The 27,177-nt window shown below is 42.2% G+C and overlaps 2 protein-coding genes across 8 annotated transcripts in view; one reads left to right on the forward strand and one right to left on the reverse strand.

The window, feature by feature from the left end:
• The window catches only part of COL18A1 (collagen type XVIII alpha 1 chain), a 185,130-nt gene extending 182,219 nt beyond the window's left edge, over window positions 1-2,911 (forward strand). For all 4 annotated transcript variants that reach the window (XM_063289150.1, XM_063289147.1, XM_063289149.1 and 1 more), the window contains one exon: window positions 678-2,911. In XM_063289150.1, the coding sequence (XP_063145220.1) occupies window positions 678-891 (214 nt within the window). In that variant the 3' untranslated portion in view covers window positions 892-2,911. The remainder of the gene's footprint in view (window positions 1-677) is intronic.
• On the reverse strand, window positions 1,875-27,177 carry SLC19A1 (solute carrier family 19 member 1). 4 transcript variants are annotated; one of them, XM_063289151.1, is made up of 8 exons: window positions 27,030-27,177; window positions 25,619-25,719; window positions 17,542-17,728; window positions 15,814-16,095; window positions 8,389-9,145; window positions 7,181-7,373; window positions 6,325-6,466; window positions 1,875-4,179 (listed from the first exon to the last, which is right to left on the reverse strand). In XM_063289151.1, exons 4-8 carry the CDS (start codon window positions 15,988-15,990, stop codon window positions 3,991-3,993), a joined length of 1,458 nt encoding a protein of 485 aa, XP_063145221.1. In that variant the 5' UTR covers window positions 15,991-16,095; window positions 17,542-17,728; window positions 25,619-25,719; window positions 27,030-27,177; the 3' UTR covers window positions 1,875-3,990. The 4 variants fall into 4 exon arrangements, with proteins under 4 accessions (XP_063145221.1, XP_063145222.1, XP_063145224.1 ...); XM_063289152.1 differs by lacking the exons at window positions 25,619-25,719; window positions 27,030-27,177 and having other exon boundaries at window positions 17,542-17,755; XM_063289154.1 differs by lacking the exons at window positions 17,542-17,728; window positions 25,619-25,719; window positions 27,030-27,177 and adding an exon at window positions 15,175-15,300 and having other exon boundaries at window positions 15,814-15,943.

Raw genomic sequence — 27,177 nt, forward strand, 5'->3', positions numbered from 1 at the left:
AAGATTTTGGAATGTGCTTTGATTGTAAGTCTGCTCTATCTCCCGCTGGGTAGGCAGAGCAGAGAGTGTTTCCAAAGGCATCCAAGAAGGGCCTCCTTCTTGACTGACCTTTATAAACAATGCAGTTTATGTTTCTCCCCCACTGCTCCCCAGCCCCATGTGATGTATTTTTTGAAACCAGGATGCAGCAGTAAAATATTTAGAGACAAAAAGGTTTGTTTTGTCAGGCATGTTATGTAGCCCTTCAGCAACATTTATTTGTAATTCTTGGTCCAGAGCAGAGTAGATGTTTTGTGTCAAACCACTATCTGGCTCCAGGACACTTTTTCTTTCCCTAGGAAGGCAGTAAGATTTGCTCAGATTTTCCTTAACTTTATGGAGCATGAACAGCTCAGGCACTATTAGGCACTGCAAATCCTGTACAAAATCATGGTCCACCAACCAAGGAGGCAGGGCTCATGCATCAGACAAATCCATAGTATGGTTATGTTTTGGCTTGCTGTGTTGTATGAACCCAGCCAGTGATCTTAACCCATGATTTATAACTTATTAAGTTGCATTGACCCAGCCAAGTAGAGTTGACTCAACTACAGTTAAGCAGTAACATTGCAGGGTGTAGGAATACACTCGTAGTGCTTCTGTGTGTGAAATGGCCTTAACGTGAAGATACTTTTCAGGCCTCAGAAGTACGTGTGGCATGGCTCTGATTCCAAGGGACGGCGACTAACAGAGAGCTACTGTGAGACATGGCGGACAGACGACACAGTGGTGACTGGCCAGGCTTCCTCGCTGGCATCTGGCAAGCTGCTTGAACAGAAGAGCAACAGCTGCAGAAATGCCTTTGTTGTCCTGTGCATCGAAAACAGCTTCATGACATCTTCCAAGAAATAGAACCCCTGAATGTGCTGATTGCAAGTGGAGGCTGGGAGTCCAAATGTTCCCCTGCTGCAATGGGGCACAGGCAAGTGATTCCTCCACCTCCACCCTCAATCAGGGTAATGTGTCCTGCAAGTTTCATAATATAGCGACCAAGCAGATAAATGAACAAAAAAGCCAAAGAGCATCTTCCTATGATTTCCGGCACAGATCTGATGCTGTTTTTCGTTTTTGTTTCCTCTGAGCACAGCTGCTGGAGGGGCTCAGGCAGAACAGGATTGTATACAAGGCATCTCCAGGAAGTGCAGCGCCTGAAATTGTTCTCTCTCTCTCTCTCTTTCAATCCCTTCTCATATGTAAAGTTTGATGGCTTTTTTTCTTGTTACCTTAAAGCAGTGTTTGTCAACCTTGGCAACTTTAAGACGTGTAGACTTCAACTCCCAGAATTCCCCAGCCAATTCTGGGAGTGGAAGTCCATACTTCTTAAAGTTGCCAAGGTTGAGAAACACTGTCTTAAAGCTTCCCTGATCACCTCCCTTTCCCAACAGTCCATAGATTCCTTTAACAAAGAAAACCAAGGTCAAATGGGATATCTATTTATTTTCATTGACTTAGTACAAGATGGCTTCCCCAAACAGGGACATGCTGGCTTAACTGCTTTTGCTTTTTTTCATTTCAGACACAGAAGGAAGTAATACTGCTCCCTTCAAAGGCTAGTTCCCATTCCTGTTGCAGAGTTTGTAACATCCTCTGCAGAAACAGGGCCAGAAAAGAGAGAGAACACTAGTCATTATTAGGCACCATTCTTCCCATGTCCCTTAAATGCCCATTTCTTGTTCTTAAAGGAGACAGAAGTGTTAAAAGGAACAATCTCAAAGGTGATTTACATGTGGAATTTTCCTTAGGGGCCTGGAGGGAAGCACAAATGGAGCCAAGTTGCCACAAAAGGAATCCATACTTGTTCTTTTATTGAAGATTGTTTTTGTTTTGTTTCGTTTAAAAGATTTTTCTTCTCTGCTTTGCAGGGAAGTTGCCATTCTTTACGTCTGCCTGGCATTTGCCACAGAAACTGGGTTACAGCAAAACCTGGGGACCTCCAGAGCTCACTTTACTTATCAGAGCCCTGCCACCTCTCCCCTTGCCCTGCTGAGAGCAGCCACCGCTTGGAGGGAGAGCTTGCTCCATGCAGACCATCCCAAGTTCAAACCTCAGTTACAAAATACCAGGGAGCACATAACATGAACAGTCCCTGGCTTTAGAAAGCAGCTGCCAGGTAACAGTAGAGTGACAAGAAAGCCAAAGGCAGCCACACGGAGCTGCCTTCAACACATCAGATCAGGTTCATTCAAATCCTGACAAAACCCCTGTGCTAACGAACATTGGGTTAAATGCTGTTAGCCACTTTTTACAAACCAAAGTTGAGAGAGACCCACCCACCCATCCAGTCAATAATTGTATCTTCCCCTGCTCCTGATATTGGGGCAGGAACCATGCCTATGCATTCCAAAGCATTAAAGCACAAGGATATTTCAAGGGGTGGAGGCCACTGGAGTACCCACTGGTGTTGTGTCTCAATGCTTTGCTCCCCTATAAAAGCACTGCTTGGATTCCTGACTCCGGAGCCTTTTTAAAAGCCATCCTAAGGGCGAGTCACAGCAAAGCAGCTTGGGACCCTTCCTCTGCATGTAGGCTTAACTGCTATGGAGTGTCTGACCTACATCACCTGTCTTGCATCTTGGTGCCCGAAACCTTGGCCCGGTTGATGCTTGCTCCATACCCATTCGAGCTGGTTTTTAAAAACCAAGGTGCTAAATTCCTACCTAGCTTTGTTTTTACTGTCCTAATAAAATGTTATTACTGCGGTGGGGAAAATTTGTGCAAGTCATACAGTCAGTTTTCTTACTGTCTACTGTATTTTGTGAAATTTTAATGCAGTTTTAAAAGCCTGTGGATCTCTATATCTTTGTCAGTTGCGTGTTGTGTATTATAAACTGTTTTCTAAAGGCACTGAATAAAGGAAAGTATCCTCCTCTAATGCTGGCTGCACTTTGCGGGTCTTTACTGGAAGCGTAGCCTAGCCTGGGCTTGTCCTGGAGCATATGAAGTAGTAACAGATCCTTCTGGGTATCTGTGAAGCACCCCTGAATTACCAGAATCTGGGGAGGACCCAGGGCTTCCGTGTCGAGAGGTATGACTCCCAAGCCACAAGACTTGCTATATCTTTTTAAAAATATACTCACTGTAAATAAAACTGCATGCACACCTAATGGACAAGCTTAGTGATGCATACAGGTTGCTGCTTAAAGATTCTCTGCTTAAGTTCTGACCTACTTTCCTTTCAAATCCTGCTTCTCCCAGTGGGCTCCTGTAGGGATCATGTGAGTCAGCCCCATAAAAAATGGCTTGAAAAGAAGTGCTTGGTCTTTGTGGGAGAGGAGCACGAGCATTAATCAAAATGCAAGCTCTTGGCTTCTAATGAAGGAGACTGGATTGTCAAGCTCACTTTAGTCCTATGTCTGCCAGTCGGTCCTCCTCATGAGTTTGAGGGCATATGTTTTTTTGCCTGGTAGTTTCACTGTTTACAGCATGCTTTCTGGGATTAGAATTACCAGGAGTCAAGTGTGAAAAGGATCTCTGTTTTCTTAAAAGGGGAAATCAGAAATGTGTCTTGAGTTAATAAGAGTCACATCACAGTATATTTACCAGCATCAACATTAAAAGTGCCTTAGCCTAGCTTGCCCTGTCTATTGGCAAGTTTACATGATAGGACTAGGAACACAAATGTTTAAAAGCAAATTCATACAATCGTATAACCAGGTGCCCAGTTATAACATTGGCAAATGTTGCTTCGGTACAAGTTGGCTCGAGAAGAAGGGGCCTGCAGGAGAAAGAGGGAGAACTGCAGCTGCCAGAAATGTTACCTGCACACAGGTTGTGTCTTAAATCAAGCAAGCTCTTTTTCCTCTGGGCTTCTGCAGAGATCTGATATTGTGAGAACAGGGATGCACTGACTTTGAGAAGTGCTGATTGCCATTCAAGCGGCACCGGCCTCACCTCACGTGGGACACTGCAGGCAAATCCGTCTCCATATATGTGCACAGGCTGTGGTAGTTCTCAAGCTTTGGAGCTAGCTAGTTCTGGGCTGCTTTCCTTGACCAGGTTCTCCTCAGCTGGGCTGCAGAGTTCCTTGGCTGGTGTGGCCTCTTGGGGTGTCTTGCATGCATTGTGCCTTGCAGTCACATACACAAACGACAACAGATATACCCCAGCCAGAACGGTGAAGTAGCCAAAGTAGACATAGAACTAAAAGAGGAGAAAACTGGTGAGTATTTCGAGGAAGGACAATACGGGGCTTCATAATCTCAATGCATAAGAAATTAACGCTAACCATCAATCCACCTAAGGGAAAAAAAAGCAGAAACGGACCTTAAAAAGAGCCAGAGAAGAGCCCTGAACAGGGCCACCCTGTACAGCACCCTACTTTCCAGAGTGGCCATCCAGATGCCTCTTGGAAATTCCACTCCCCACCTGCCACAAGCCTCGTTACTTTTGTGCCACACCGTACTGTGTCTGAACCCAAACACTGGCCCTAGCCATCGGCAGTCAATCCCAATCCCCTTCCTTCTCCTCCAGGAGAAGAGGGATGAGGGACAGCCAGAGGAATCCTGCCACCTCAGTGATAGTGACGTGCAGAATTGGAAGTGAGTTAAAGAAGTCATTTGCTCTTCCCCTTACCTCAGAATTAGTTTAGCTGCAGTAGCCCAGCTAAAGGTTTACCTTCAAAGATTTCCAGTAATGAAGATTTAATATTTTGCTTGAGCAAATCTATTCCAACTTCTAACCTTTGTGCCTGAACCAGCCTGGTGGTTGCAGCTAATTTTAGGACTTCCTTAAGCCCACCACTGCCAGGTGCCAGCCCTGATCACTCTTAAGGGAACAAATTAGATTTCCTCTTCTTGAACTACCTGCTCTCCAAAACATGATGCTTTACTACATGCAGGTGAGATGTTCTGAAATCAGTGCAATACAGATTGGTGAAAGGTGAAAGGTCTCCTGTGCAAGCACCGAGTCGTGTCTGACCCTTTGGGGGGATACCGCTTTCGCAACGTTTTCTTGGCAGACTATAGAGCGGGGTGGTTTGCCATTGCCTTCCCCAGTTGTAATGACCTTTCCCCCAGCAAGCTGGGCCCACATTTTACCGACCTCGGAAGGATGGAAGGCTGAGTCGACCTGAGCCGGCCACCCGAGAGTCCAGCTTCCGCTGGGATCGAACTCGGGTCGTGGGGAGACTTTCAGTTGCAGTACTGCCGCCTACCACTCTGTGCCACATGATGCTGTACATATTATTACATATTAATACTTATGTATTCTATAATACATACATATTAGCAAACAGAAAATATTGGCAGCAATTTGAATGCACTTTTAAGAGGGGCAGAAGTATATTTCTGTCGACTTCTACTAAGATCATGGGATTGCACTGGCATATCTTTTGAACTGAGATCCAGAAGCTGGCACAGATTCCTTTAATGTTTGGGAATCCCAGAATATGCAGGTAGTCTTCATTTAGCTGGGATAATTAACAAGAAAGAAATTAATGTTTGTATTTACATTCATTGGAAAGGAAAAGGTTACAAGAGAGTAAGCAAGCACACAATGGGGAATACACATCAAAAGAAATGTGCTGGAGCGGCAACCGCTAATGCGCTACACAAACAGCCTGGTGTATTTCCCATTGTGTGCCTGCTTACTCTCTTGTAATCCCTTCCTCTCCAATCTCTTTGCTCTGCAAGGGGGAAAAAAAGAAAAACCACGGGTCAAGCACAGAACAATGCGTACTGACTGTAATAGCAATCACGTGACTGAGAGATGCTGCAAAGTCATAAACTGGTCATAAAGTTATTTTTTCAGCACTATCGTAGCTTCAAACAGTTGCTGAACGACTGGTCAGTAAGTGAGGACTACCTGTATATTTAAAACATGAAAAAGATAATGCTGGTTTTCAGAACTTTCATGCTTTTTAACTTCACTGTTCCACTTCTACTACCCCAAAAAAAGTATAACATCTACTCACTTAATTGGGAGTAAGCTAGCTCCATTGACTAAATTGGGCTTAATAGGTATCAACGGTAGGCAATGTAGAGCCTCTAGCGTTTGGCCTTGAACTCTCATCTGTATAGCCAATAATAAAGAATTATATTTGCCTCCCCTTGGATTGTGTAGTTCATTGACAATGCAAGTTAAACTGACAAACCAAACAGAAGAATTCCACTGTGGAGGATTCTGTATCTCCACTCAAGCTTCTTTTGGCTTGTTGCTCAGGGGGAACTTAAACATGCCCCAACAGGCAAGGCAAGGCAAGGCAAGGCAAAACCTGACTAATAGGCAGTGGCTACTGAGCAAGGGGCAGCTACCATAACTATGGTGTACACTTGCTTTTCTCCTTACCTGAGGGTGGACTGAGAGAGCCAGACCTCTCTTATCAGTTATGATGATAGTGATTATGGTCTTGAGAACTGTGGCAAGGAAAGTATTGACCCCAAACACCAGAGCACAGAGTTCTTTAGACAGCGAAGATGCAATCTGGAAACTTCAGTCAGAGAGAGGAAGCAAGTTAGCTTTGCCACCAATACAAAGTATCTCGAGGAGAAAGTAGAGTCACTTTATGGACAAGGACTCAGCTGGTTTGTTGAAACATCACTGAGATGTTTCAATTGCCACGACTGCTAGCATGAGTTTTATTTAAAATCTGAAAATGTTACAGCAGACTTTTGCATCCACCTCCAGATGTTTATAATACGCATGCCAACAAAATGTGTAGGTTTACAACCAACACATCTGAGGACAGCAAACAAGGAAGTGTGCTACAGCAATACAACTACTGCTACAAATTTGCGGTGGGGGGTGGGGTTCTTAGAAAAAAACCTGGAAATCTAAAATAAGATTTTAGAAGACAAAATTATTTATCAACATCATAATAGTGAACTATTTTTGGGCTAGGTGCATCAACCTGTTGGTCTGACAGGATAGTAAAGACCATCTGATCCAGGATTTTGCAGTATTTAACATCCTTACAAAACCCCTGCATTACTTTTAGGATCCTGGAACAATGCACTGTGTTTGGATCCTGTGCCATGCTGTGTGTCTGTACACATGTGCAAGCATATAACTCTACAGACACATGAATGATAGCTCTTACTCCAATACTGAACTGATTTCCAGGATTGATGGAAGTGCTGCGTATCCATTTTCACCAGCATACCTAATGTAAATTTAGTTGTCAGTTCTCACCACCATCACTCACATGGCTATAGGCACAAGAAACTGGTAGGAGCCCCTGAAAAGGATGTAGGCCACGTAGCAGAGCCAAATGTTGGTGGTTGTGTTCATCAACAAAAGTAGGCCCGCCTGGACTGCTGTCACAACCCCAATCACCAGTTTTGACCAGAAGGCCCATCGGATCTTCACAAAGCCAGCAGCAAAAGCAGTGATGGCACCTGGGAAAACACAAACGGCTGTCAAGAGGGAACAGGACCTTTATGGGTAAACAGGGCTCCAGTTTTCTATGCAGCGTCCTACCAAGGGATATTAAGTAGGTACATCCAGTAATGCCGTGAGGAAAAAATATTATCAAACAAGATTTGGCAACTTTCTGACCTACTGGAATGCAAGACTCTCTTAGCAATCAATTTTTTCTGGATCCAGTCCATTATAGCTGACACACAAACTGGAGGCTGGCTCACCTTGAACAGCACACACACACACACACACAGATTTTTTCCAAGACCAGAGATATAGATGAATCAAAGTGAATACCACTATACTAACATGGATTTTAGAATGGGGTAAATCAATTTGGGGGGGGGGGAGTAGGAATAAAGTTACAAATTAAAGAGGATGTTATGATTGCAGCAGAACATGTTAACTGCGGGAAATAATATAGAGAGAGACATCTCAGGGAAACGTCAGTGCTTTTTCTATAAGGTGTTGATTGCCGCTTTCAGTGGTGTTTTTCCTTGCTGGAAGTGCTCCTTCTCTCTTTTTGACTATAGATGACATAAACTGAGCCTGTGATTTCTGGCATTAGCGAATCAGATAAGGCACTCATTTTACATGCCTGGCGATAGGGGGAGTTGCATAAATAATAAGCATCTGGACAAGCAAAGGCACACTCGTTATTTATGCAAGGGCTTAGCACCTTGGCCGTGTTTCCATACAACTAGTTGACTAACGCAGGTCATCTCATTATTTCTAAGTGACTTTTACAACCACAGCTGCAGATTTCTTAGTTTTACAATAATGGGAATCACAACTAAATAATTATAGAGTATCCATGATGACCTTTGTATGAACAATGGAACCTGCCTTTACATGAAGGTGCTTAGGGCAATGATCTTAGACAGTCTGCTTCGTTATTAGTGGGGCTCATGATTAGTCTGTTTGGGGTACAGCAGAGCAAAAAGATAAATGCATAAAGCACAACTGCAGATGAAGGGAAATATCCAAATATACCAAGCAGGGTAGAAACAGCTTCCACTCCACCATTGTAGACCTTTCTGTTGTCCGTGGTACGGCATATTTCATTCCATAAAATATGCACATAATAAAGCATCAGATAATAGCCAGCAGAATTGAATATCCACCAGAGGGACCAAAGTCTCAGCTGCGGCATTTGTATAATAGTCCTCAACTCCTTTACCATCCAGAATAAGATCAGATTTTTCCAGGAAGAGGCCTTATGCCACATGGGCTCCCCTGCCCCAGGGTTCATTTTGTCCAGCTCTGAGGATGAGGGACCATTACACCTGGTCTTGCTCCTGTTGAAGAAGAGGCTGCGTTTTGGACGCTTCAGGAAGAGGGTCAAGACCAGCCCAAAGCACATGAAGCCCAGCGAGATATAATTCAGCGTCATGAAGGGGGTGCCTCCAGCTGTGACGCAGAGTTGTCCCAGCACCGAACTGGTGAAGACGCCCATCAGCACCGAAGAGCGGGAATAACTGGCCATGCGCTGGTAGCGCGAAGGGGTGACCAGGGTGAAGATATAGGAGGAGTAGGCTATTCGCGTAGCCATCGTGATGCCATAGAAGAACTCCATGAACTGCATGGCAATGATGCTGGTACCAAAGATCAGCAGCAGCCAGATGGCAATGTGGCTCAAGCTCTGCAGCACCAGCATTGGCTTGTACCGCAAATAGTCTGTGAGTAGAAAGATGGGCACCAATACTGCCATGTAAGAGTAAGCCAGGACAGGTGTGATTTCATTGGTTACCTGCAAGACAAAACCAAACCAAGTGCAACTGATTTATGATACAGGTTTCTCTATTGACTTCTTCTGGGATGGGGTTTTTTTTGGGTGGGGGGGTGTCCCTGTCCAGCGTACACTGTTGGGATATCCTGGTAGAACATTTATAACTGCTGTCAAAAAGACTGAAAGTTCCTTCCTTCCTTCCTCCCTTTTCTGTCTTCTTATTCACTATTTTCTTATTTTGTTTCTTTTCTAATATTTTTATTGTTTTTATCTTGTTAAAAATTTCTTCAATAAAATTATATCAAAAGACTGTTGCTGAATAAACTTTTCTCTTTACCTATTGGCCTCCTTTATTTATGGGGCATGTAATCATTATTTCACAGCACAAGTTTTTAGGATGCACCTTGTAGTGCACTGAGGACATCAATGAAGGACAAACACCAGGAAGGCAAGATGACAGCTGGCTCAGGGGAAGCAACATTTTGGGGTAGAAGACACCCTTAGTTTTCCCAACAGTCCCTTGTGGATCCCAGCTCTGGTTGGAATTCATGTGTATATTTGCCAAGGAGGCTGATTAAGCTTCTTGCAGTTGCTTTAGATTGGAATTTCACGTGCTTTAAGCCATGGAAACAGAAAAGCAGGAGACTCTGAACTTTGGTCAGACTTAGCTACCTTGTAATGCTGACCAACCCCACCCGCCAAATCTCCCACGGAGAACAGATTATAAGTACAGAGGAGGTTAAATTCACTTTCACTGACAAGAATTCCAAAGATTTTGATTCAAGAGATGTTTGTCCTGACCATCCTGTCAAGTTTTTTTTTTAATAAAAATCCATAGTACTCCCCAGCCTGTTATCTTCCAGATTTACAGTATGTCACTTCAACTCCAAGCACACTTCCTTGAAATTTGGGGAGGTGAAGTCCAACGTTCTGGCATACTCTAGGGGGAAGAATGGTATATAAGAATGTACTGAGGAACGATGAGTAATTTCTTCTTCCTAACTCAAACTAGCCTAAAAGTTAACACCCTACACCCAGGTATTTATTTTAAGTAAAATACTTGATCTTCCTAAGACTCGCTCTACTATATTTTAGAAAATTCTGAAATCCTGACAGACATATCTTTTTTAGCAGATGGAATCGAGTTACAGGGGCATCTGGTATCTGCTCAGTTAGTTCCATAAGGTTGATATTTGTAGACCCAAAAGGACTTCTAGATTGAAGGGCTTTCCCAGAATGTATTTACTTTTCAAACATACAAATGTATTTTTTCCCATCATGGAACTCCCAAGCACTCTCTCTGTCTTATTCAGCCGAGAAGCCCATAATATGAATATAACAACCTTAGTTGGTAGGAGAACAGAACACCAAAAGCAAGATATCAAACAGGAAGAGGATCAGAATCAGCAGGAGACTAAGATTACAAGAATAAATATGGGAGAGATAATAAGATTGGGGAAACCTCAGTCTATAAATATGGAGCCATTCCTCCTCTCCTAGCAGTCTATGTTATTAAAGATACAGCTTTAGGGGACGAAAGAAAGAGCAGTAGAATAGATCTCTGCTATCACCACTTTTCCATCACTGATGTTTTAGCAGAAGAGAGGGGAGAAAAAGAATGTTGGGGGGGGCAGGATAGGCCACAGATCAGAGGAAGTATGTGTGCCAGTATATCAGCCCTGTTAGCATAAGATCACTAGGATTTGGCATTTGGCAGTTCATCCATTCCTCCTTCTTCTACCCTCAAAGGACATTTGTCATCCTGAGTCATTTGTTCTGGTCAAGGAGTTTGAGGTATTTTAGCAAAAGTAGCTGAGCACACAGTTGATAAATGCAGCTGATGCAAAATATATGATGTCTCTCTCTGGATTCATGCATTTATACTTCTAGATCAGGGATGGACAACCTGAACTCCAGTGATTGATTGATTGATTGATTGATTTGCAGGTCAGGACCCTCTCTGAGTCACAGCTGTCAAAAACCAGTGACATGATTTGCTGCCACTGAGATAAGAAACATGCAAAAACTATAGTGCAAACCCTAGAATTTAGGCTTAAATTTAGTTAGGAATGCCCTCCCCAACTGCTCCCCACAAAACCAGGCAAAGAGATCCAGTTTGGTCTACTGGTTAAGGCAACGGGCTAAAAACCAGGAGACTGTGAGTTCTAGTCCCACCTTAGGCATGAAAGCCAGCTGGGTGACCTTGGGCCAGTCCCTCTCTCTCAGCCCAAATCACCTCACAGGATTGTTGTTGTGGGGAAAATAAGAGGAGGAAGGAGTAATAGTTATGTTCCCTGCCTTATTTATAAAAATAAAAGTGGGATAGAAAATAATTAAATAAAAAATAAAACTTTAGCACATACATCAGCTCCACCAATAGCTATAACCTGCCCACTGTGGTCCTCAGGCTCCTCAGAAATACTTGCTGGAATCCTTCACCCGGAAACATTACCCACCATGAGACTGGTTAGAACCTGTTCCCAACCTTTAACACCTTATTCAGCTTTGGGTCATCTCTTATAACTCCATCTGAAAATGTTTTGCCCTATTGCTTGCCTATTGAGACATTCGCACTGATGTCTTTCTAGTGTCAGGCCAGTACATTTCTCTTACCCAAGAATTTTTGCAGCTAGTTTATTAATTTCAGTACCCACAATATGCCAGGGGAACAGTTGTTCTTTGGTTTTTCGTATTTTTAAGTAACTTTGTACTCTGCCCAGAAAGCTTCAGCTACTGGACAGATTAGGGTGAAAGTTCTACTCCACAACTTTCCACCCATTATGACATGGAGCAGTAAATAAACAAAGGTTTCCGTAAGTCAGGACTGATTCTGCCCCCACCCCCCCACCCCAAACACACAGATACACCTTCTCTCAGCATGCAAAGAAACTGCCATGCACTTGTTGGTAACCTAGGATGTTGAGCTCTGGCTCTTCCAAAGAGCCCAGCAGTAAGGCAGAACAAAGTGTTTGTGAACAGACTGCCCATGTGTGATCATTTTTGTCAAAAACTACAAGAGCTGCCAATGTCCCAGAGAGACCTCTGCAAGGGATGAGAGAGAAAATAGACTTTGCTCAATTACTAAAGAGAGATCAAGTGTTAAAATGTAAACTTAATGAAACCAGAGCAGCAGGTCACAGTCACCTCAACATAGCCATGCAAAATTCCATTTTTTTTTTTGTTAACTCCTCATTCTAAGCTTCTGGTTCTTTAAAACTAGTAAACATCCATGGAACATTAGGGCTTTCAAATCTTTTTTTTTTTTGAGAGAAACAAACCAGTACTATGTTGGCTAGTTGAGAGATTAGTCAACTAATTCTTATGACAATGACCTGAAAATAAATATTAATCTGTATTTAGAACATTTATTTTGGATAAAAAAGTGGGAGATTACCAGCATCATAATCATTTTAGGTATGATTACACTTCTATAAAAATATTTACACTCAACTTTATATTTAAAAATAATTGGGACAATCTAGTATGTTACTGTATCAAAACTTGGGAGTCTATGAAGAAAAAAGACCATTTCAAATTACTGGAATTGCAAAGGGGTATTTAATTCTATGAATTAGGATGCTGAACCAATATTTCTTGATTTCAAAGAAAAATATGGTTTTTTATTCAAATATGATTTCCAAAATAATTTCAGCATGTGCGTGTGTGTGTGGGTGCACATGCACACGCACGCCTTCAAGTCAGTCTTGACTCCTGACAACTGGTTAACTCCCTGCAGTTTTCTTGTCAAGATTTTCAGAAGAGGTTTGCCATTTCCTCCTTCCTACCAGTTGGCTTACTGCCTAAGGCAGGACTAGAACTCCCAGTTTCTAGCCTGGTGCCTTAACCACCCCCCCAAACTGGCTCTCAGCATGCAGCCTTTATAGTAAGAGTAAGGAGGCACAGGGAATCGGCAATTTATTTCAGGCAGGAGTTGCAATTCAGTCTTCTAACTCACAAGTGAGCCAAAGATGGAATTCTGATGGCCAGTGATTTATATTTGGGGGCCCTCAAATTGGGGAGTAAGGAAGGAGTTCAAGGATGGGAATAGACGCCTTACAGAAGGCTTATGCTCTTACCCCCACTCTTCAAGCTACTCCAGCCTCATCCAACTGGGTAAAAATCATGCCCACTAAAATTAATTTGGCTATCAAATTATGAAGGTATGATCTTGGGATGTTTCTGGAGATGTTAACGGAGTGCAGGAGGTGAGGGTTGCTTCAGGACCTGGATTGCCCAACTCTACATTAGAGATTGTGATGAACAGTTTACCTTTGCAAAGCAACAAAGATCAATGGAAAAACAAACATGAAAATGTTTAGACCTTGTGTAGTGACTAAGTGGGATTCGTTATTCTGAATTTGCCAGCATGAATGTTCAACATGCTACAGCGAGGCTCATCACAAATTTCTCTCTCTTATACTCACAGGCAACAATGCTGTGAACATACTATGATCTTCTTACGCTTCTGGCAAACGCTGATCCACTGTAATATAAATGAGCAGCATAAAGCTTCCCTGACTGTAACTCAGCAGTCACCTTAGCAAGAGCAGCACAATCCTGTCTCTCTGTGTGGAGATACTTACTTCCTGGTGGCTGAACTCTCTCCCTGAAATTGTATCAAAGCCAAAAGAGCAAAAAAGAGCTGGAGGAAGGAGTCTGGCTAGCTCTCTTCTAGGTCTTGGAGGAAGACAGTGTCCTTATTTACTGGAAGTGGCCAAATAAAGAACACTTAGTTATGTGAAGACTGGCTTTACAAAAGGCCTCCTGTCCCCCACCCAGTAATCATTTCCAGACAAAAGTAAGTATGTGCCTTCCCCAAGACTTTGAAGACGAAGAACTTTTCAAGGCCACGTGAATTAGGCAGCTTGGAGCTAATGTCACACCAAATAATGAGAGAGCATTATGCCATTCACAAACCTTGTACATGTCCTAATTTCGGACAAACCGATTTACAATTTCATTTAAAGATTCAAGCTATGATTGAGCAAACTCTGAAAACTAGAACTGGAAACAAGACATAGAAATCAGTGTTCTAGTCTGGATGAAATCCTTTAACTCAGGCAGGAGCAACCTGCAGTTTCAGGACTGTATGCAGCCCTCCCCAGTGAATTTTGTTGTGGTCCTTTAAGTTATCCTGTTATGGTCTCTTATCAGTGATTGCTGAAAGCTGATAGCACAATGCCCTGCTGTTCTGAGGTGCAAAACACATGAGTGTCTTTGTCTGTAGTGTAGCGCAAGCCCTACAACAGGCATTTCATAAGAAACAAAACTCCCCAAACAGCCCTCCTCATATATATGATGTAGCCCACAGAAGAAGAGTCCCTCTTCTGGGGGAGATGGGCGGTGGCTAAATTTGAGTAATAAATAAAATAATAAATAAATAAACAAATGTGGCCTTTGGCCATCTGTACTTTACCCAATCCACGGGATTAGGTGGGAATAACCATTCATTTGATAAAGGGACAATGGGACACTCAAGCTTCATGTTTCCATCAGCTCATCAACAAAGTGTCAATATCACACTATGGCCTGGTACCAGCCAGCCCCAAGCAAGCTGGAGAAGCTGTTAATTGATTTCACCAAATTTAAGATTCCAAACTGCCTGATTCACAGTGGCTTTGAAAAGTCCATCACCACCTATAACTGGCACAAAATATTAAATGAGGCAGAGATTACTATAGAATAAACATGGGTTCCCTTCTACAAAAAAAGTAAGTAGGTTTCAACAGTAGCAATAAATGAAACCTAAGGGGAATGGGGGATGAGGAGACAGTTCAAAGGAGGAGGAGGACAAAATAACAAAAAAGGGGGAGGAAAACCTTACAAAAAGGTTTATTTTGTATTTTTTTTAAGGTTCTATAGTATGCCATGTGATACCTTCACCACAACAAAGATCTTCCCAAAATGTGTCCTCCAGATGTACTGAACCAGAACTCCAAATATAGCCATGTTGGCTAGGAATGATGAGAACCATAGTCCAACCCATCTGGAGGGAGTCGGAATGTAGACAGTGCAGGAGTTCACTCAGAGCAATCAGTTTAGGCATTTACCTTGCTAGCTTGTATTGCCAAACTATTTGCTGACTCTAAAGTTAAATTTTAAGGCTGCACTTCAGATCACCAGGGCAACAGGCAGCAGGTATGTTCAGGCTGAGACTCCTTTCAGTTTTATTTTAACTGGAAAAAAAAAGCAGATCATCCCACTGCTTCACTATTCTGAAATAAATTTCAGTAACTTCCATTACTGCATTAATATGTTGGAGCAGAATGCAAGCATACCCACATCTTTGCTACTTTTACTCAGAAGCAAGCTAGCTTAGACTCTGTGGAACCCTCTTCCCATCCCAGCCCTCATGTAAGCCTTTAGTCACAAAAGAAGGTCTGAGTAGGTCTGTCTGTTCCTAATCCAAGCACCCCTGTTCATTCCATGAGCCCATGATCCAAGAGCCAAATAAAGAGGAGGAAGAAAGGAGGATTCATTACTCCATATGAATCCTTGCCATGCACTGCTGCATCATACTCTTTTTCCCTCCATTGTCCCATTAATAGAGCCATTCCAAGCATTTTGTCAAAACTACTGCTGCTCATAAAATTGTCTGCAAGACCATTCAACACCCCACATTTCAGTGCATTCTTCAGCCCACTGCAACTAATCTGTCCCTTGTATGCTAATCCATCAGATGACCCCACCTCTTCCTTTGTGAAATTCTTCTCAGTTCCCAGCAGGTAGGGTGTGATGAAGCTCTCTCCAGGTCTGATCTGGCTCATGAAGCCATAGAAACAGAGGTAGGCAACAAGGAACTTCCAGCGTGGGTCTGGTGGAGGGTCGGGGGGCCGTTTTTCCATTTTTTCAGCCTCTTCAGACATAGCTCCCTGGTAGCTCCTTTACTACTTTGAGAAGGAACGGATTCTTTTCAGTGAAGGCCACAATGCTGAATCTATTCTTGGTTATCCCAACATGCAGAGCTATGTCTGTAAAAAAAGGAGAGAACGTGGCACCCCAGGAAATTTCCTGTGGAGAACATCACAAACTAATCCCTACCTTCATCTTGCCAGGAATGTGTTGACTTTGCAATAACATTTCGTAAGAACAAAATTCTGCCCGGCTCCCACAAATGTCTTCTATGGCCTATCAAATATTTACTTGATACCAGTGACCAATGCAATGGAATGTTTTGGGTCAGCCAGATCAGAATATTAATTATAAAAAAAAAGGGGGGGGGGGTTAAGGGAACCAAAATAAAGGAACATGGAACACTGTGGAGCAGCAAAGTTTATTCAGCTGGACTACTGTCTTAGTAAGTAGTAGCTAATACTAATATCATTTCTTCATCTACTACACTTAAGTCTTGTCTTTGAAACACACTTTCAGTTCACAACAACTCTCTAGGATAGACTTTGAGGCCAAAAAACCTAAGAGCATACAGGGTCCATCATAGTGGAGGAGTGAGTTGAATTACATAAGCTCAACACTATAACCACTCTGTTAAAGTAAATGCAGCCATGGGAGCTGCATCGGGTACCAGTTTACTTCTGGGTCCAATTCAAGGTGTTGGTTATTACCTTTAAAGCTCTTCATGGCATGGGTCCAGGTTACCTGAGGGACCGCCTCATCCCCATTACATCAACCCATCCCACCCGGTCAGGCAGGTCCTGTCACCAAAAGAATGTCATCTGGCAGGTCCCAGGAAAAGAGCCTTCTCTGCCATTACCCCACCCTATGGAACACTCTTCCCCCTGAGGTGAGGCAGGCCCCCACTCCCCTGGCCTTCCGGAAAGGAGTGATGACCTGACTCTGCCATCTCACATGGGTGTGAAGAAGGGTAGCCAACCCTGGGGGTGGTTAACACACTAAAGATGCTCCTTGGAAATTAAATTAAAAACTTTTTACCATCTACCTCTTGGAACATATTATTTATTAAGAAGATTATTTTTAATGTTTTATTGTTTTATTGTATTTTAACTAATGTTTTATTCTTATTTTATGTAAACTGCCCAGAGTTGTTCTCTGAGTGAGATGGATGGGGAATAAATTTGATGATAGATAGATAGATAGATAGATAGATAGATAGATAGATAGATAGATAGAATAAACTTCTGATAATAGTATTGTACTAATTAGCCATTTAAAAAATTACGAAGACTCCTTCAAGTCAACCTTGATATCTTGTGACTTCATGTTCATGTCCACACGCTTTTCTTGCCAATACAGAAATGTTTCTCCATCGACTTCTTCTGGGATGGGTTTTTTGGGGGTGGGGGGTGGGGGATTTCCTTGTCTAGCTTACACTGTTGGGATATCCTGGTAGTCTCCCACCTATATTCTCAAGCCTGATTCTGCCTAATTTCCAAGTCCAAAGAAGGTCAGCTGTGAACATTTGTAATTAACAAAAATTTCATTTCTGATTTCTTATTCACCTGGTTTTATCTCAGTTGAATCATATTCTAGTTAGGATGTTGTAATGCATGGTGCACAAAGCTTCTTTCAAGGTTAATTGGAACTTTCAGCTACATCACAGCCTACAAAGAAGCTCTCACAAGCAACCAGGACAAGGAGCCTGCCAAGAAAATAGTTGCTCAATGGTCAAGGAGAAACTCCCAGTTTCTGTCAAAGACAAGAAAGGATTGGATAAACATTACTGAGTGATATGGACCAATGCTTTAACTCAATAAAAGACAGCTTCCTACTTTCCTAAGATCTACATCGGCAACTGCGATGTTTTGAAGGGTCTATATTTCACTACATGTAAGGCTGAATGCATTTTCCCACTAGCAATTTATAGCATCTTCTAGACGAGTGTTTCTTAAACTTTTTGCTCTTAGGACCCCTTCCAACTTTTAAAAATTATGGAGGACTTCAAAAGAGCTTTGGTTTGTATGGGTTACATTTATCGATATTTACCATTTTAAAAATTGACACATTCATGGAATATTTATTGAATCGTGTAAAAATAACAATATTAACATAAAGTATTTTTCATGAAAAAACCTATTATTTTAACAAATTAAAAATAATAATGAGAAGAGTGACATTGTTTTAAATGTTTGCAAATATCTTCAATATCTGGCAAATAATTTTGATTTTGTAGACCCCTGAGATGGTCTTGGGGGACCCCCAGGGGTTAGGGTTAAGAGACACTGTTCTAGAGTCATTCACTTATCATTGTCCCAAAATAACAGCAAGGTCAGACTTTCTATCATTTCAACAACGGCTGGTTCACACCATGATGACATTGCAAGTGTAGGGAAATATTGTAGATTGAAACTTGGTACAAGAATGGCTTGAATAGTCAAAATCACACACGCAGCCCAGTTTTTAATTATTACCATAATTAAAGATTGCAATTATTATATTTCAGTTGGTCTTAATAAAGTTTCAAGGACTTTAGACTTAAGCTATATGAATATAAAGAGGAAAAAACCTACCGGCACAAGCAAAATTTATTTGTACCTAAAATGGAAAAAAAAAAGACTGGGAAATAGAAAGTAGGTTTATCTGATACTATCTCAGAGTTCTACACACAAAGCCTTTCACTGAACAAATCATCAAGGGTAGCTGTACATCTTATCCATGCCTATTCAGAAATAAGCCATGTTGAGCTCAAGGAGGCTTACCAATAGATTAATGGGTATGGGACTGCAGCCAAATACGTGTTCACCTTCCCTGTTTTTGACAATATAGTGACATAGATTTAAAATGTAATGTAATGCACTGGCTGGGAGAAGTGAGATTACTAACTCTGATGTACACCCTCTCTTACTCTCTGCCCGCTTTTGCAATCTCCTCTGTTTCGGCATTATGGAATGCGTTATGTATTCTGGAATGAGTTTCGGTGTTATGGAATGTAGTGAGTTTTGGTGTTATGGAATGGTGGAATAATTCCTCCAACAGGGAAGCAATTCACCAAACTCCCTATTTAAATCACTCTACAGCAGTCAGTTGTATACAGTCGTGTGAAAAAGAAAGTACACCCATAAATAATGACACAGTGTAATATGTATTGTGTTGTTGTTCATCTGAGGTTGTATGTACCTACTTTTAAGACCTCCTAAGGACCAGATGATTTTTATTATGTCCTGATACATAAAACCATAGAACCCAAAGAGGGTGTACTTTCTTTTTCCCACAACTGTATATGAAAAATGCGCCCTTCATTGCAGAATTGATGCTACCAATTTGCTGCTGCTATAGTCCAAGAACTGGAGAGACAACTACACTACACACATGGATGAAGAAGAGGCAGGGCAGATGAGTGCCACACTGATCTACAAACAAGCTGTTGCCTCAGCATATGAGTTATTGGGGAAATGATCAAATATTTCAGTTAACAGATCAATATTCTAATTGGATCTCACCTACAACCTTATCCAGATTGAACTACTTTATTTCATAGTTCCTCTATCTGGGGTTCTGTTCAGGTTTTACCCATTACAGAAAAACTATTCTCAGTTATTACTATCTCCTTAATATGGACACAGACTTCTTAACATTCTTAATCCTTGAGGAAGAACCATGAAGTACAAAACACACAGAGATCTCTGGAAAGCAATAACTAATACATTTGTTTTGCCTCCCTCTACTCCAGCCTTTCTCAACCTTTTGACCCTGGAGGAACCCTTGAAATATTTTTCAGGCCTTGGGGAACCCCTGCACATTCAGGCTCAAATATAGGCCAGAAGTTACAAAATTATTATATTCCTTTCATGGGTAGGCCTGTATATATGCATTAAGAGTGTTCTTAAACTAAAAATAAAGAATGAAACTGACCTCTGTAATGTGAAGTTGCCCAGATTCGAAATAATTGTTTAAATAAATCGTGATCTCCCAGGGAACCCCTAGTGACCTCTCATGGAACCCTAGGGTTCCATGGAACCCTGGTTGAGAAACCCTGCTCAACTCCCTATTGTTAAAGCTTCCTCCTGTTTCCTAAAAGACTGCTTTTGACTACACTGGAAGGAGAGTGTTTATGACTTCACGAAGGGTTTCTGTCATTCCAGGACCCACTCAACCAGTCTCTCCCAGCATCTCCCCAAAGTGATGGAGACTGAGTAACTTGAATTCATTATATATCTCCTACAAGATTTATATAATATGCTCAAGATCCAAAGGATCAACAAAGCTTTACACACCACCTTCAGGTATATTAGCAGCCCCCCACCCAATCCTAGACAGTCAAACCTAAAAATCCACAAGAGTTCCCTTTAGAAAAAGAAGCCATCAGATGCCATCTCCTGAAATTCTGAAATCCAGAGAAGTTGGATTTTTCTCACATTACTCCTATATAATAACTGCATTTAGCTAAAGCACTGTTTAAAAAGAAAAGTTGCAGTCTAAATTTAACAAGTCAATTAATTATTGTTTTCTCAGTTGATTTCTCTTCAAAGGGTCTCAAAACAGGGACTTCCAGGGAAGAAATGGCGAACTGAAGTCGGCTCTGCTAAAAGTGGAGCCAATGACCACAATAGAATGAAGAGCTGGCAAGTAGACCAGCTCCTCATAATTCCTTTCTGGACAAGAAAAAGACTTGAGATTGCCCGTAAGTGCTCCATATAGTTGTTCCTCACAAGAAGACCACAAGACAAGGGTCTCTGGTGGGTTTAGAACTCTAGGAGACATCTCTGCTCAAATTGCTATGGGCGTCTTTCAAAAGGGCACTGGGTTTGCATACTTCCTTTTCTAATCACTTTTGGAAATTGCTTAACTGCTTTTCAGCTATTAGGAACCTTTGGATTGACACATTTTACAGCACTGGGTGAGTTTCCTTCAATCCTTAGCAAAAGGATTACAATCTGACGAAGCTACTCTTCACCATGCCCTCCAGCCCTCTCTCTCCAGATGCTCCCAATCACATGCTTGTCTTATGTGCCTTCACAGAGGGACAGGCCACGTAGATGTCCTGTCAACAAGCAGAAATGGTTTGCTACTTCCTTCTTCTGGAATGTTTTGTAACACAAAACACTAAGGTAGAACCACCCACCATTTTTATTTTCTAAGCTGGCCTATGTGGACCACATGGGGCCTGGAGGTACTGTAGGAAACAGGGAGTGCTGGAGCCTGGTGCTCTGCTTGGCAGCATTCCAACTTCCTATTTACTTATTTTTGAAAATAATTGCATCTAAATAAAAGAAATAAAAACATTAAAAAGCAGGAAGAGAGATATCTGCAGGGACTTTGTTTCTCATGGATATCAGGTTTCCTGCTGTTACTATAATCCAGGCCTGTAATCTAAATGTGCCTAGACATCAATAAATAACTATCTCCAATTGATCGTACAGTGTTCTTTGATAAATAAAATATTATTGATTTGTTTTACCCTTTCAAGTTGTTGGTGTAGTTCAAAGAAAAGAAGACTTCAGTCTGTTAAGTCTAGTTAAAACCAGTTATGAACTGCAGAGTCCATTGCAGTTGGGCAGCTAATAAATTCAAACAAACAAGCCAATGTTTGGTCTCCCTTGTTCCTTATACGGTAAATTGCAGGCCTGCTCCTGCTCTGCATCTTATTACGGCATTTCCTTTTATTCAGTTAAGCACTGATTTTATGATATGCATATAGGTAGTCCTCGAGTTATGACCATTCGTTCAGTGACTGTTCAAAGTTATGGCAACACTGAATAAATGGTACATATGCCCAGTCCCCAAAGTTATGGCCATTGCAGCACCCCCGCAGTCACGTGATCAAAATTCAGGTGCTTGGCAGCCTACCTGCACTTACAACCGCAAGGGGGCTTCAACTCCCCCCACCCGCCTTTCCCTCCCCATCTCTGCCCTTTTGGCCCCCTGCACTCCACCAGCCCATCTGACCTTTGCCGTCTTCTTGCTCCTGCTGCTGGCCGAGAACGCCCAGCCTGGCCTTTCACAAAGCAGCTGCCGCCTGTGTGAGGCTTTCTTCCCAAGGTCACACACAGCAGTTTCCTCACAATACCTGGGGAAGAAGGCCTCACATGGCCAGCAGCTCCCTTGCAAAAGGCCAGGCCAGGCCAGGCCAGGCCAGGCACACCTTGTCAGCAGCAGGAGCAAGAAGATGGTGAAGGTCAGCTGGGGTGGCGGAGGGCAGGGCAGCAGGGGCCACAGAGTGCAGGGCAGTGAGGGTGGCTGGGGCTGGGCTGAGGCAGCTGCAGCTTCCCAGGGCAGCTGTGGCTTTGCGCTGTGCCTCATTGGCTTCTTGCAGCCCCAGAGCCACGGCACACCAAGAAGCGCCTCAGCCGCAGCACAGCAAGCAGGTCCAGAGCTGCACAATCTTGGGACGGGTCCTCGGCTAATGACTGGTGGGATTTGGTTAATGATGGCAACGGGGACTGCTGGGATTGCCGTCGCTAAGTGATGTGGTCATGTGACATTGAGCTTTACAACCACATCGCTTAGTGATGGAAATTCTGGTCCCAACTGCTGTCGTAACTCAAGGACTACCTATACTCCAAATTGAATAAATCACATACAGGTTTTTATATAGTTTAACTGTACTATAATACAGTTCTACCTGAGTAGAAACTTGTATCACATACTCAAGAAAAACATATAGTTTGCAAAATGGGTACAGGCTAGAAACCAGGAGACTGAGAGTTCTAGTCCCGCCTCAGGCATGAAAGCTGGCTGGGTGACCTTGGGCCAGTCACTCTCTCTCAGCCCAACTCACCTCACAGGGTGGCTGTTGTGGGGAAAATAGGAGGAGGAAGGAGTATTAGGTATGTTTGCCACCTTGAGTTATTGACAGAAATAATAAAGGCGGGATAGGAGAAAGAAAGAAAGAAAGAAAGAAAGAAAGAAAGAAAGAAAGAAAGAAAGAAAGAAAGAAAGAAAGAAAGAAAGAGAAAGAAAGAAAGAAAGAAAGTTATACGTGAGAGAAGATATCAACACCATATGGTGTATGCTATCATTTTATTAATTTTTTGTAATAAATGCCCAACTAGATTTTGGGTCACAGAGCTAAGCAAAGTTAGGCTTTCTTAATACTTGGATGAGGAACCACCAGGAAATAGCAGGGCTATAAGCTAGACCAGGAAGTCTAAAAAACATTCCAGTAGGAGTCAATGGCAAACCACTTCCAGACTGTTGCCAATAAAGCTACAGAGTCCTCAGTTCTACGAAGTCACCACAGGCTGACCTTGACTTGAAGGAGACTTTGCATTACTCATCAATAATTGTATTAAATGGCGATGCCAAGGTAAACATGTACAAGATTTGAGTCCTAGCCTGAAATTCTATGCTAACCTTCTTGGGTTAAACAAATGCAATGCACTTATAAAACCTGAGCAAATATGCTCCCAACTATGCTATTAATCTTTTCAAGGCACTTTTCATTAGAGGACATACAATTGGTCTCCTTCAATAGCCATTAAAACTAACATAGGGAGATAAAAAAAATATTGGAGAGATTTAGAACCAGTTTGTTTATTTATTTATTCATTCATCAAATTTATATGGCCGCCTATCTCACAAAAAAGTGACTCTAGGCAGTGTACAACAAGTTGTACTTGATAGTGTCCTACTGGAATCAGTGGACCTGAAATCTTCATGACCAACAAGTTCCACTGATTTTGATGGATCTATTCTGTGGTATGGGTAAATCTGAACCATACCCAATGGTGTTCTAAATTAAATGAAGAACTCTATATTGCAGTTAAACTAAAATAACTAGTTGAAGGCGTTCAGTCTCTCTCCATACATACACACATACAAGCACGTGGAGACTCAGAACAAACCTGCGTATATCAGGCAACTCTTTCTCAAAAGGATAAGAACGTATCACCTAATTTGATAATTGAACTATTAACTCCCAATGGAACTTTTAACTCTCAATGTTAACACTACATTAATGCAGTGCACTTTGAATATAGGTTCCTAAAGAAAACAGAGCAAGACAACAGTAGATTTAAACAAAATGTTTACCCTACTTCCTAAAACAAAAGGTTAAAAAAAAACAACCTTTAACTTGAAATCAATGCAAGTCACATTTTTTCTAACAATCAAGCAGGGTAATTCTAAGGCCCCGCTATTCTGGCAGTCATTATGGCTTAGTTACCCCAGCTTGATGTACTTTGTGTATGAAGTTTGTTTTTCCAGAGCACACAAGCCCCTTCTTATGCTAGCTGTTCTGAATCTCAGATTGTTACTGGCCCCATTCAAAGAGCAAGCCATTCTTCTGAGAGGCCATCTTCTCCTAGATGATCCTACCAAGTGAATATGACTCCCCAGCATCAGAAGCACAGGTGGTGGGCACAAGGGAACAAGACTTCTCTCCAGCACCAGCCAAAACTCCATGTCCATGTGATCCCTGAAGGAGGGTGGGGTATGATCTATTTTTGGGTAGTGAGTGGATTGTACCTTATGATTGCAATTGAGTTTTGTCTGTCCTTTCCATGAAGCGCTTTCAGGGTTTTATTACTGTTTCTTTGGTTGCCTGTTTGATTATTATGATTTTGTTTTTAATTCTAATGTGTAAAGCACCTGAAAGCCAGTTTGGTGTAGTGGTTAAAGCACCAGGCTAGAAACCAGGAGACTGAGAGTTCTAGTCCCGCCTTGGACATGAAGCCAGCTCGATGACCTTGGGCCAGTCATTCCTCTCAGTCCTAAGAAGGAGGCAATGGCAAACCACTTCTCAAAAACCTTACCAAGAACAATGCAGGGACTTGTCCAGGCAGTCTCCAAGAATCAGACAAGATTGAATGGATTAAAAAAAAAAGCACCTAGAGTTGCTTCTGTGATTGAGCCAGCATATTGCTCAAGGGTATCTGCAGGACGATGTCAAAAAAGTCAAGATGGCAGCTGCAACTGCATGATCAAAGCCCATCCCTTTTTTACATGTGTCGCATGATGCACATAAATGAGCACAATTGCACAATCACAGCTGCCACCTTGGCTTTTTTGAATCCCCAGCCCTGCATATCTCCCTGAAATTGATTAAATCAATAAAAATTGCTTTCCCATCACATACAAGATGTTCATTTTGTCTGTTTAGTACTCCATGCTCCCTCTGGAAATTCATCCCTTAGTGTTGGTAGTTTTTTTTATTATTTTCAATTTGCTTTTCCCTCTGTCATCCCATAACACATGTTTTTTATTTCCTTTCTTCCATAACCACAGTCCATGAACTCTGTACTGGAAATCAACTTCTCAATTCCTGCTAACTTTTTGCCAGATTCAGAATTGTGCCATTTGTCCTGCACGGCTTCTAGTTTAAATATCTGAAATAAACAGCCCAGTGAAAATGCACAGAAAGCTGCCCAGGAACTAGGCAGCAACATATGGTTTATGGGGCTGCTTCAGGAATGTAATAAACACAGAGGCAATAGCCAACTAGCCACCACTTGCCAGGTCATTAGACGTGACCAATTAAGCCTAGTAAACAGAACTTAAGAGTGACTGCTTGCACACGTATGCTTCTTGCAACAAAGATATGAATTCTTCTGAATTCAAGACTAAGATATCTATTGTGATAAAAGAAAAAAAAAACAGACACTCTTTAACATGGGTATCAACATTTTAACTCGGTCTTACCTTCTTAACCACAAAATTGTCTCAGCCCATCTAAGACCGGACTCTCCAGCTTTGTCTCAGTCCAACAATTTTCCAGCCTCCTCTGCTGCTGCAACGTCATGCTAGCACAAAGGTGAAAAATGTGTGGCCCTAGAAGTTATTGAATTGCAACTCTGCCTGACTCAGCAAGGCCAATGGTGAGGCACGAAGAGATCTGGACTACATTTACATCTGGAGGTCTTCATATTGCCCATATGCATGTGAGCACAACCACGTGCCAATTTGATAACAGCAGTTCTAGTCTGACCCCTGACTGGGCCATATACGCTACTGTGTGAGTATTATAGTCCAAAAATCATAAAGCAAACCATGATTAATCTCTCTTATTCTGTGGGAAAGATGTTGCAGTTGCACTCATTCTGGCCTTATTCCAGTAGAGCACACAGATAGGTAGACAACATAGCCTGTTGCAGCAATAACTGGTCACGTGGCATCCTAAAGGCTAAATATTTATTATGGCTTTATCATGCAAGTTTGGCATATATTGGAACTCCAGCCCAACAATCAGAAGCCGCAATCTTAAACAAACTTAGTAAGGAATAAATCTTATTAAATGCAGTGAAATCTAGTTTGTGAAAACAGGTTTCACACTGTTGCACTGCAAATAAGGACCATTTCAGGTTTTCTAGGATGTCTTTCATTACTGGCTAAAGTCTCCTAATTTAGCTATGTTTTTCAGCTATGAATGGCTCTTAAATGCCTGTATTACTCTGTTATTAACTGTCCTTAAAATATAACATGTCCTGCACTTGATGAAGTGGGCCTTAACTGAACTTGCTGTATGGATGAACTGTTGAAAGATGCCTAATTATTTTTAACATTCTAATGCATCTGCCTGCTTTGATATACTACTCTTATCCAACTAATTTTCTTTTATTTTTTAAATTTGCATTCTTTTTTTCAGGTAAGAAGAGGCATAAATGGATAAGTAAACCAAACCTCCTTAATTCAAACAGGACCCCCACCCCCGAATAAGATAAAGCTTCGAATACAATCACTTGCCCTTTCCTATTTCCTGATCTTTGTTTCTCGATAAGATTAGGTTTGTGCACTCAGGACTAGATAAACGCTTCTGTTCCCTGTATCTTCCCTTTATCAAAGAAGTAATGAACAATTAGCGGGGAATGCAAACGCGACAACCTAAAACCACGTGCACATGTTCTGCACTATATTCTGGCCGTACTACTTGCACCCAGTATTCTCAAGTGATCACCTTTCCCACGCACTCTCCCTCCCTCATTAAACAGATAAACAACCGGGGCAAGACACTTCGCTGTCCTGCAGCTTCCAGGTGGCCCGGGGATATTCTCCTCCAGCCTAAGCGTGCCCCTCTTCCCCGTCAGCCCCGCGCAGGGCTCTGCGTCTGCCTTACCTCGCTCTCTTAATCCACTGACCCGGGTTCAGCCTTCCGCTGCTTTCTGAACGGGGCACGACTCCCGCGCTTACTACGCGATAGAGAGCCCGCACTGCGGGCTCCTGGCGCACAGACCCATCGCCCATAGGCAGTCGCAGTTTGTCGC

This window comes from Candoia aspera, chromosome 1, assembly GCF_035149785.1.
Source record: "Candoia aspera isolate rCanAsp1 chromosome 1, rCanAsp1.hap2, whole genome shotgun sequence".
In the NCBI taxonomy this organism is placed as follows: Eukaryota; Metazoa; Chordata; class Lepidosauria; order Squamata; family Boidae; genus Candoia; species Candoia aspera.

Excerpts from the sequence above, each read along its gene's own strand:
- SLC19A1 (XM_063289151.1), bottom strand. The coding sequence starts at position 15,990 with ATGTCTGAAGAGGCTGAAAAAATGGAAAAACGGCCCCCCGACCCTCCA. Across the intron at positions 7,374-8,388 it reads AGCTGTTTCTACCCTGCTTG|GTGCCATCACTGCTTTTGCT; the intron begins GTATATTTGGAT and ends GTGTTTTCCCAG. Across the intron at positions 6,467-7,180 it reads TTTCTTGTGCCTATAGCCAT|TTTCCAGATTGCATCTTCGC; the intron begins GTGAGTGATGGT and ends CTCTGACTGAAG.